Source organism: Oratosquilla oratoria, chromosome 2, assembly GCF_046742065.1.
Source record: "Oratosquilla oratoria isolate Oo_2021 chromosome 2, ASM4674206v1, whole genome shotgun sequence".
Taxonomy (NCBI): domain Eukaryota; kingdom Metazoa; phylum Arthropoda; class Malacostraca; order Stomatopoda; family Squillidae; genus Oratosquilla; species Oratosquilla oratoria.
In genome coordinates, this window is record NC_134778.1 from 63860737 (window position 1) to 63873011 (window position 12275).

A 12275-nucleotide genomic window follows, 5' to 3' on the forward strand; every position below is an offset into this window, starting at 1 on the left:
AGACTTGGGAGTGATTTGATATAGGTCTTTAAGATTCTAAAGGAAATTGACATCAAAAGTGAAAATTTTTACACTGAATGCGAATCAAACAAGAAATAATGGTCTCAAACTGTCAGGAAGTAGATTTAATTTGACAGTGGGTAGAAACAACTTTTCCAACTGTGTAGTGAATGAATGGAATAACCTTACTGCAGAGGCAGTAGAATATAGTACAGTTCAAAGTTTTAAGATCCATTTAGATAAGTACTGTACCTAAACAATATGCTGTAATACCTACCATTTATTTGATCTTGTTTATTTATTAATATATGTTTATTTTCTATTCATTATTATAAATCATTGGTATTTTTCTGTTTATTATTTGTCATTATTTATTTGTTTTATTAATTTATCTTTTTTTCCAGCATCCAACCTCGTTATGGACCAGAAGGTCTCCTGTCAGCATGCTTTTCCTCTCTCTTTGACAAAGTATCCAAAAATGGCTCATAAATTATGAAACTATTTATTATTTCTCAAACACTAACTTATCTGTTGCCATATCCTTCCCACTTATATTATCTTAATAGACCTTCCTCCCAACCATCTGTTTCTCCAGCTGCTCTACCTCACATGCAAAATTAGCAGTACATTCTCAAACCAACCCGGTACCCCAGAACAAGAACCCCACAAGATTAGACAAATTCCAAGAAATTAAAATCTAGGGATGATTGATCATAAATATTTCTAGTGTGTGCAAGCCCTCCTCTTCTACCCCATTGTCCCCAACCACCTTCCCCTAACTTGGCAGATACTCATTAGTTAGAATATTAGTAGAGATGATTAAGATTTTTTTTAACTGGAGGAGTTATCATAAAGAGAAATGTGAAACTTCTGAAAAAACTGATATGTAATGACCCTCCCCCTCAATTTATGAACAGAGGTCACTAGTTCTCTGCTTGTCATATAATTCTTATTGCATTTTGTCGCCCTTTATCTTAATGTACACACACACTCACAAAAATAGATTAAATAAAGATATGTAGTATAGTAAAAGTGTTCAGCCTTAAGGGTCAACTGCAAGACCATTGGCCTGTGGGAAGATAGAGCCTTTGTACCTCGATGTGGTGGCATAATCCATTTTGGTATGGTTGTGTGGATGGTGCTAAGTATATGTATAGTGTCTTTTAGTAGAATTGTTTATGTTATAATTGTTTATAATTGTTTATAATGTGGATGTGCTGTGTCTTGCGACACTGCTTCTGACCCAGGGCAGTGGACAAGGTGCAGGGATGACCCGTCATCCAGGAGGTGCTAAGATAAGAGGGAGGGTGGAGGGGTGTGGAGTGTATTCAGGGATGGAATGGGTGGGAATGATTGTATGCCTTTTCCTTTTTGGCTACCTCCCTTGTAAGGGTGAAAAAGCCTTGGTATATGTATGTATGTATGTATGTTTATAATGTTCTTCTCTACATACCTTTCCAAATGTTTCAACACCTTTTATGAGCACTAGGTAGACGATTATCCAGGCGATGACAAGGGAGAGGACAATTGATCCTTGGAAGCCTCCCATGTCGTGAAGACCATCTGTTATGTCCAGCACATGGTTACTGCAAAGCAAAAGGTTTCATTGTTTATACTTATTGGTTGACAGGAGAGGGCAATAATGAAAAAATATGTTTAAGATGTATTCAAAAGATTCCTGTCGTTATTTCATGCTAGAGGATTAGGAAGTCAAAACTGGTCTAAATGACTTAAAGCCTAATCTATAGTCATGCGATCCTGGCTTCGTTGTCATCGTTTGATCGTGAGCGCGTGGTTATGAATGTGCATAATGATTTCTACCTTCGCTGACATACGAGGTTATTATTTTTTACATAACCGGAAAATGTAACGAGAGAAAACGGCCTGACAACGGTATGTTTCTTCATATATTTAAGTAACTCATTCATGTGCTTACACTTTCGACGAATTTTACAATTTTAGTAAGTAATTTAGCTGTCATCATCCACCTCAAGCCTACTTCGGTTGTAGCGTTGGAGTTGTCAAGTTCCATGTATTAGTAGATTTTGTCAGCATCTTATCCAATTCTAGCCTAGGCTAACCTAACCTCATCCCACAATCAAAATACCAAACCCAAGAAAACAAAAACAAAAACAACTTGTGCAATATTCTCGACGAAACAAAGAGGAACCTTTCGAAAACATGAACACAAATATCATCGAACTCACTGGAAGAACTCGTCAGCCGGGCTCTTCAAGGAGCTGACGGATTCATTGAGGGCGTTCCATTCGTCTGTCGTCGTCATGTTCGGGTAAATGCACTCCCCGGTTAGGTTCATGAGACCTCCAGCCAGGGTGCAATTCCTGGAGTTGAACTTCTTGCAGACTGTGGAAGAATTCAGAGGAATTTAGTCAAACGCTTTACACAAGTACCAATAAACAATTTATATATGTAGATTTACCAAATGTTAGCTTACCAGCATGCATGCGCATTTGTATAATACACAATAGTTATTAATCATGTTCTAGACTCGTGACTGTCAGTTTTTACCCTCTCGTGTGAGAGTTCTGAATTCATGTAGTTCCAATTCATAGATCATGTCATCTAACACACATCCCCTTACTCAAGGGTGACAATATAGGCTTGCAATATTAGTTGAAGTTTTCATGCCGTAAATGGGACGCGAACTCAATACCGCAGCATGGTAGCATGTGACACTAACCACGACAAAAGCAGGCCATCTATGTGTTTTTCACGTTGTACTCATATAGCCACGGTCAGAGACCTTTCACACACACACACACACACACGACTCATGGCGCAGTGGTAGAGTTCCCAGCTGCCAATACGGCAGTCCGGGTTCGAATCCCGCCCAGGGCTGAAATAATTTCAGTATCGCTGCGCTGCGGGTCGTTACTCCAACTCTTGTAGGCGAGGAGTTGGGTGTGTGTGTGTGCATGTAAGGTCACAGCAGTACCCATAGATCGGTCATACATGAGCTCTAAGCTCTCTTCCGGAAGGGTAAAAGCTGTCGATCACGAGTCCAACACGTGATCTAAGACCATGGTGGATCACACACACACACACACACAAAGTCAATGTAGCTATCAGTGGTACGTAGGAAGCATGTGGATGGAATAGGAACAGTTTCGAGTTTGCAAAATTGCATTTATTTTTTCTTTGTTCTTTACTGTGTGATTCTTCAGCCAAGTGTGGTGAAATACATTATATTATAGAATATTGTTGACCACGTAACACACACACACACGTACGTCGGATCCACGACGAAGATTGGAACTCCGGAAAAGAAGAGCAATTTTCGTGGATCTCAACGACGAGGGAGTACCTTTGTTGTATTAGTAGGGAAGGGGAAAGCTCGTGGTGTAGTGGGAAGGTGAAGAAAAAGGAGAAAGAGAGGGATTACTGAGGAAAATGGAAGGAAATGAGGAAGGGGACGAACGGGCCCCGGATGTTAGGAGGGGTGTAAACAAACGGGGGGGGGGGGGCAGAACACACAGACGAGTAAGAACAAGGAAGCAGAAGTGTCAATAGCAGAAATATAGATAATAGCAGCTCAATGGAAATAGAAGATAACTGCTTTTATGGATTTAATAAGGGAGGAGGTGACAACCTCCCCCGACTAGTAAATCTAGAGGCAGTACCGCAACTAGGTAAATACACACTGAATGGGTCCCAGTGACTGGAGGTACATTTTAACAACCACAATGCACTTTAATTTTAAGCCATCAACATCGGGAGACATAAGAACATAAGAATAAAGGAGACTGCATGAGACCATACGCCCTACAATAGGCAGCTTCGTATGATGCTAATCTTGATAACGTAATCGGTAAGTCACTACAGCACTTGTCATGCTCGAGTCCTTGACAGTACCGCATTTCAATTTCTGCATGGTAGCTTCCATCGGGTCTCCCAATATTGATGGCTTAGAATTAAAGTACATTGTGGTTGTTAAAATTATATATATATATATATATATATATATATATATGTGTGTGTGTGTGTGTGTGTGTGTGTGTGTGTTCGATTGAAGACCAGAGCTAATTCAATATCCACTTAGTGATTTTCTCAATTTTCCGAATAGTTTGTATCTACAAGAAAACTTACTGCCCATTTATACTAATATATATATATATATATATATATATATATATATATATATATGTGTGTGTGTGTGTGTGTGTGTGTGTGTGTGTGTGTATGTTAGAGAAGGGGCGACTTTGAAGAATATAGGAAACATCCTCACGAAAAATACTCGAGTTGCGTAATCCAGGTCCAAAAAAGATTTTTTTTTTTTAATATTGTTTCTTAGCCTGAGGTGCTAAGATAATTTTAGATGGTGCTGGAAAATGATGTGCCTTGTAGCATAAATAATAGATTTAGGATCATGTGATATTCCACTGCCCTAGACGAGCCCATCCCATAGAACAAAAGAAACTCACAAATAAATTAATTAATAAACAAAATAACTGATATGTAAAAGTACATGCTGAAGGGTATCAAAGGACTTCATATAATAGGTGTATAACGTGACTTATGCGATGGGACTTTTCCCCTACCCTGTAGAACGTCATCCTATTGTTGTCATCTTGAGTACCATCTAGGGTAAGCAAACACAGCTGGTCGTTGTTTGTGAGAAGCATGTGGCACCAAACCTCTCGACCTTGGAGCAGCGAAGTGGTCATATTCAGGAGGAGCCTTGTAAGATTAACCTGGATTAAGCCACTGTGGGGGTGGAATACAAGGCCTGTGTTTCGTCTAGAGGGGTGTACCGGTTCTGAGGTGAACCACTAAATGTGGAGGCATATTAGGCATTGCTCGCTGGCATGCTACCTGCTTTTGTTACTTCGTTTGAGTAGAAACTACTTTGGTTACGATTTTTTTTTTTTTTCAAAATTCTAAATGTCAAATTACACTGTATAACAATGGAAAAAAAAACGGAAATGAGACTATCCTTTTCTAGTTATTTTTTGCGTAGATCACGAATATAACATCCGTTTCTTTCTGTGACCCTCCAGTTCTTCGTAAATAGCAGTGCCCGCAATGTCTATCTGAACGGTATTTTTTGTTGCTTTTACCATTTATGTAATTTTTCACATAGCTATGTGTTTTTTTTCTTAACAGGATACAGAGTTAAGATGCCTAGAGAATGCAAGAATTCGCCAGACAAGTTTTGTTATATATGTGGATCAGTTACATTAAGGCAATACAAGAGACAGTTGACTCAACGTGTAAAGAAACTTTATGAGCTGTACTTTGGATGTAAAGTGGGTGACCAGGACAAAAGCTGGGCACCTCACATATGTTGTGTCAGGTGTACAAGTTCCCTTTCTGCCTGGGTGAAAAGCAAAGGGACTGGCCTCATGTTTGGCGTACCAATGGTCTGGAGGGAGCCAAAGGACCACTCAACAGATTGCTACTTCTGCTTAACGGATATTAAAGGTGGGTGTTCAGTGTTTATTTTTTACTGTTTTTATATATATTTTCAAGAGATGTATCAATAAAAAAGATCGAAATACATAATAAGTTGCACTTCCACTATTTTTGCACGTGATCACAACCAATAGTATCCATTTTTAGTCTGATTTTATTTTATTTTCCTGCAGGTCGCAACAGAAAAGGCAAGAAATCTATCGTGTATCCAGATCTTCAGTCTGCTATTCGCCCAGTTCTACATTCAAGTGATATTCCTGTACCACAGCCGCCCTCTGAACTACCAAGCGATGACACGAGCAACTCAGACGATTCAGAATCTCAAGATGCAACGTATACGACACAACTTGAATCTGATAAGAAACCACACCTCATCACCCAACCAGAACTCAATTATCTAGTTCGTGATCTAACACTTACTAAGCAACAGAGTGAACTCCTGGCCTCACGTTTGCAACAATGGCACCTGTTGGATGAAGAAGCTCGAATTACAGTATTTAGGAAGCGTTCTGCAAATCTACAGGATTTCTTCACTTTGGAAAACAACTTGACTTATTGTAATGATATCAGAGGCCTATTCAGTGCCCTTGAGCTGTCCTATGAACCCAATGAGTGGAGGCTATTCATAGATGGATCCCTTTACAGCATAAAAGCAGTTCTGTTGCACATTTGGAACACCATGCCTTCAGTTCCAGTTGCTTACTCAGTCATTTTAAGAGAGACATATGAGAACCTTGCTTTTATTCTAGACCGCATAAGTTACAAAGAGCATGAGTGGTTAATTTGTGCAGACTTGAAAGTAGTAGCCATACTTAATGGGCTACAAACTGGATACACCAAATTTATGTGCTTTCTTTGCAAGTGGGACAGTAGGGCCAGATCAGAACATTATATACGCTCAGAATGGCCATCTCGGGAATATATGACGCTTGGATGCCATAATGTAATTCATGAGCCACTAGTTAAGAAGGAGAAAATCATTTTGCCACCACTGCATATAAAACAAGGCCTAATGAAGCAATTTACCAAAGCACTGCAACATAACAAGCCATGTTTCCAGTATCTCAAAGGGATCTTCCCTAAAATTAGTGATGCCAAGATTAAAGAGGGTATATTTGTAGGCCCTCAGATTCGCAAGCTTATAAATGATGAGGACTTTGAGGCGACAATGGATGAACCTGAGCTAGCGGCCTGGCATGCATTCAAAGATGTATGCAAAGGGCTTCTGGGAAAGCACCAAGAGTCCCAGCGAGAGCGTAAAGTGGAGAGGCTAATCAAATGCTACCAAGATCTCGGATGCAATATGTCACTGAAGATACACTTTCTTCATTCTCATCTGTCCTTCTTCCCAGAGAATGCAGCAGATGTGAGTGATGAACATGGAGAGAGGTTCCATCAAGATATAGCGTCAATGGAAAACAGGTACAAGGGAAAATGGAGCCCTGCTATGCTGGCTGACTTCTGTTGGAACCTGAAGCATGACACGCCTGAGACGTCTTATAAAAGAAGAAGTAAATAATAGATTGTAGGTTAATACATCATATAAAGCTAACAAACATGCCGATTCATTATATATTAATTAAATAAATACAATGAAGACATTTAATCTGACTTTGGGAGCAAAATACATTTATGGAACCTTGGAAATCTCTATTAATTGCATAATTATTAAAACCGATTTACAAAAAATTGTGACGTGGCATGAACTTTTTGTTATCAAATTTGAATTCAGCACACTGAACTTCATAATAAAACGCACATGAGAACTATGTTTTTTTCTTAATCCTGAAATTTGTTGTAGTGTTATTCTTGCGTCATATAGTGAGAAGCTGAATGACGCACTAAGAGCAGTTAAACCTAAAACACAAATGTTAGACACATTGTTAAGATGTTTTTACGGAAGTCTAGAATATTGTCACCGAAGTCGTTTCTACTCAAACGAAGTAGCAAAAGAAAGTAGCATGCTAGCCTAATGTGTGCCACCTGAAGTGTTAATTCGTATATGACAGATTTCTTATTTTCTTAAACGTCAATTGGGCTTTCATCCAGCAAAATGGCACCCAAGAGCTGACCCATCATCACAAGGCCAATGTCCCCTCCCCCACCCAAAAACAGTAATAATTAAATATAATCAATACTCAAGAAGTATAAGAAAAAATATTGTAATAATAAATGACGACAACGCTTCAATAAACAAGAGAAAACATGTAAGCTATCGTACTTTGCATTATCAAACTTAATTTACTATATGTTCATACAAGACGTTCTACTAGAAATACATGCAGAAGGGAAATTATAAGAAAACTAAAGAAAACTTAAAAGAAAAATTGTGTACGGACCTGCATAGCAAGCAGGTCTACGATTGGTCCGACCTTTGACCTGGTGAGAACCCGATCGTGGTGGCCTGTGAATCTAAACGTACATCCAATTTTCAAATTTCCATGACAGCTGCGAGTCGGTTCTATCTCCAACAGATGGCGCCTTCGTTGTTGCATTTTTACTTAATTGCAAATATGTCTGGTAAGCATCATACTGAAATGATGCAGGACTAAAACATTGTTGACATCCATGAGAGTTCGCGCCATCCGTCGATACTTCATCAAGCATGATTATATCACTGTGACGAGGTACAGGAACTGTATCGTCCCCATTGGATATGCAGGTGGACCCTCAAAGCTGAATATTTTCATATGTATTAGAAGGCACATCAAACAAATCTTGGAGATTGCGAAATTTGGTTGTGCAAGTACACGAAATGACGCTTTCAGTGTTCACTCACGTCACACACACACACACTCTTATACAGGATTTAATCCCAAATAGTCCGCTGTGTGATAGATAAACAGTCACAGAAAGAGAGAGAGAGAGGATCTACTCCAGGAAGAGAACCAACAGCTTCAGTGGGTGCGTTAACCTGATAAAATGAAAGGACTGGCGGGGGCGCGGCGGGACCAATTTCATAACCCTCTTGAAAAATTGTGCCAACTATAACATGGACGCCATATCCCTTTCAATGCTTCTTCTCGCATATAACCATGCGACTTCAATAGAATTTATTTTATTGTTTACCTCCTTGGCTGATCCCTCTTTTCCTCATATTATTTCCCCTTCTCTTTCTCAGTATATATATGTATATAAACTCATGTGTATATACAGATATGAAGAGAATGGACTTAAAAGAATATAAGAAAGAAAATAAAGACACGTTTGTTTGTGTATGTACGTGCGTGTCCGTTTTCTTCGTCCATGCGTGCATGGTGGTGACACCTATCTTTGGGAGTGTTGTTTAAGCTCTGAGTGTTTTATATGATCCCAGGTGCGGACTCGCCTCTGAACAGCACGTGAGACCCCTAGGAGCAGAGTATATACAAGTCATCATTGATACGTTCAAGCTCATTCCCGCACGTGGCTCGCAGGCCCAGCATATGACAAGCGGAATGGAACAAATTTGATTCCGAGGCCGTGTGTGTAAAATACATTGTAAGCGTGACGCACTTACGCGCATTTGCGCGTGCGCACACACACATACACCATCAATGTAAATGTGTCTTTACACATATCTGCATGCGTGAGTGTACATATATATAGTATACATAAATATATGAATATAAATATGCATATACATAACGTCATATTTCATGACTATATATATATACATATATATATATATATATACATATATATATATATATATATATATATATATATATATATATATATATACACACTGAATGGTTACTAGTGATCAATTAATCACATATCACTTTTAATTCCATACCATCGCAAACGAGACTGATAATCGCTCGAAGGAGGCATCCATTGGAAATTGAAACGTGGACGAGCCGGGGATTCGAACCCAGCTAACCCGTAACAAAGTTACATTGACATAATCCAATCTCTCTTGATAGCGTATTGGGTTACGTCAATGTAACTTTGTTACGGGTTAGCTGGGTTCGAAGCCTCGGCTCGTCCACGTTTCAATTTCCAACGGATGCCTCCTTCGAGCGATTCTCAGTCTCGTTTGCGATGGTATGGAATTAAAAGTGATATGTGGTTGAAAAAAGATATATATATATATATATATATATATATATATATATATTATATGTATAATATATATATTATGTATATGTATAATATATATATATATATATATATATATAAACTATACATATACATAATATATATTTATATATATATATATATATATATATATATATATATGTATGTACAACACTGAATGGGTCCCTGTGATTAGATACATAAATACATGCATATATATATATATATATATATATATATATATATATATATATATATATATATATATATATATATATATATATATATATATATATATATATATATATATATATATATATATATATATATTGCTGAGATAAAAAGAGAAAGGGTTGTACTCACATTGAGAACTCCACTCTTGGTCACAAGTGGTCCAGGGTAAGGTATGAGTGAAGGATGCGTAGATGTAGTAAATCGCCCACGCAAGGACGACGTTGTAATAGCACCCGATGAAGAAGCTGATCATAAACATGGCGTAGCCAATACCTGTACAGGAGAGACATGAATCCATCGCTTGAGCAAGGAATAGGTAGATTAGGGCGAAGTTATACCGTGTACACTCATCAAATTAAAACTTAGATTCCAAGGGTCGAATGGTAACGGAATGAGCGATGGTTTCGGATGCTTTCACACGTAAACAATTGGATACTGGAAAGAATTTTTGGATGTTTCGAATTGGTTCGTATGTTTGAGGGGGTGCATCTTACTGACTGCACTGGAGTCGTATTCAAAAGTATGATTATGGTTTCAAATGACAAGAATATATTTAATTGTTTACCTGTCCTGTGTGTACCAAATACACACATACACATAGATATACACACACATACGCACGTAATGAACTTGGGTGTTCTTACTGTCGATGTCAACAGATCACCGTTGTATCAAAAACTTACCTTGAAACAGTGGCGCGATTTTCCAGACCGTGATCGGTCCTTCACGACCAAACTGACCCAAGCAGAGTTCGAAGAACATCAGTGGCATACCACAGGTCATGAGCATGATGGCGTATGGTATCAGGAACGCTCCTGAAATGTAAATAAGGACAAATGTAAGATAATTTCACCCTCTGAAGAAAAAAAAAAGTTAACAGCACCTTTGACAAGGTTCCTGAGGTGTTAGGCATTCTAAGTAGGTTGTGCTTTCCAGTCGCTGGGATTTTTTTTTTTATTGGAAAGGATATAATGGATGGTAAATTACAGCCCATAACAACAACTCTTCATTGGGGTGAGAATAGGCTTGGTAAAAGCTGTACTCTCACCGAATTGAAGCCACAGGAAAGAAAGACGGAATGAAATCCTTCACCTGAATTAACATTATTTGAATATCTCAAGCGTTGGAGGCCAGATGCTGTACTTGCTGATTCGTATTAATATTCTTACAGGATCTAGAGGATGAATCTCACCTGAATCAACTCCTGTGCTAATATAAGATAAACCTTGGGCGTTGCCTTCTTCTATTCCCTCGACGAAAAAGGTCAGTTTTCCTTTTTTTTTTTCTCTTTTTTTCTTTTTAACACTAGTTCATTTTACATGCGTTAAATTCTATTTACGCGGTAGGTCTATTATATACAATTTTCCTTTCTTTTATCATCAGTTCAGTTTGATTATGTTCCCTTTCGTTCTATCCTCCTCAAGTGGGACTAAATGTTTCCCATTCTTTCCATTATTGAGATGTTTCTCACTCTTAAAAGTGGATACTTTTCTGACCTAATTCTCTAATCCCTTCTTTAGGCGACCACTCATCTCTCTCTCTCTCATAATTGAAGTCAGTCCACCAGCATCTGGGACTCACAAGACCTCACTTCCTGGTCATTGCTAAGGACTCCACATTCAACACGTCTGAGGACTCAATCTTTGGTTGTAACCATCAAATAGAAGGGTAGTTTGCACGTGCCCTGTCCTTTCTCATTTTCAAGAAGGATTTGAGGTGGGGGAGTCTCCTGAAGTCGTTTCCTTCCTCCGCATCTCGTGTTGTTTGTTAGTCACAAGCTAGGAGGAAAGATACAGGGACACGCGGTAGTATCCAGTAAAGGGGAATAAGTTGAAGCACACTTTTGCCCCAAGGTATCCTGGGACAAAAGCGTGCTTCCTGGGGCACCCGTCTACCTCATCTGACACGAGCCCCAACTACGTACAACTACTGGACCTTATAACGTTGTCAATATTCATAACTATCACCGTTATACCCGCACCATAACGCCAGTCTAGTCACACTGTCATCATGTCGTTATATCTGCATTGTTACCATCACCAACATACATCATTGTCATCGTAACCATTGTCCTCGCACTTTGGCTGGGGAACCGACATCCCCTGCCTCTTGTCTTCATTGTGTGTTGACAAGTAAAATGTGACATGATCTTTATCAGGGTTGGAGTCGGTCACCCCTACTTCCTTATTAACGCGATTGCCATGTAAATGGTCAATGATAGCTCAGATGCACAAGTTGGGTTGGCGTGTGTTTCTATTCTTCCTCTTCTTCGTTATCAACCCTCCCCTTCTCTCTCCTCTTATTCAGTTGGCCTTTGCCTGCGATCCATTCACAACGTCGTCCACTAACAGAGAACTTAACGATTAACGGCTTAACGATTCAAGTTAGTGTTGCGGACGCTTAGCAACAGCAAAACATAAATACGAGGAAGCAAGTTGAGAAGCCCGGCTCTTATTCCTTTTCCACTAGAAGCAACATACATCGCGTGATGTAGGTAAGGAAAGTCCTTGAGTGTTTCGTAATATGAAAGGTTGTCCCAGAAGATA

The 12275-nt window shown here is 38.9% G+C and overlaps 1 protein-coding gene across 4 annotated transcripts in view; it reads right to left on the minus strand.

Moving 5' to 3' along the window:
• LOC143039551 (sodium- and chloride-dependent glycine transporter 1-like) overlaps window positions 1-12275 on the minus strand; it is a 140610-nt gene that overhangs the window by 30708 nt on the left and 97627 nt on the right. For all 4 annotated transcript variants that reach the window (XM_076209776.1, XM_076209758.1, XM_076209768.1 and 1 more), the window contains 4 exons: window positions 10413-10544; window positions 9859-10002; window positions 2208-2364; window positions 1454-1586 (listed from right to left, as the gene is read on the minus strand). In XM_076209776.1, the coding sequence (XP_076065891.1) occupies window positions 1454-1586; window positions 2208-2364; window positions 9859-10002; window positions 10413-10544 (566 nt within the window). The remainder of the gene's footprint in view (window positions 1-1453; window positions 1587-2207; window positions 2365-9858; window positions 10003-10412; window positions 10545-12275) is intronic.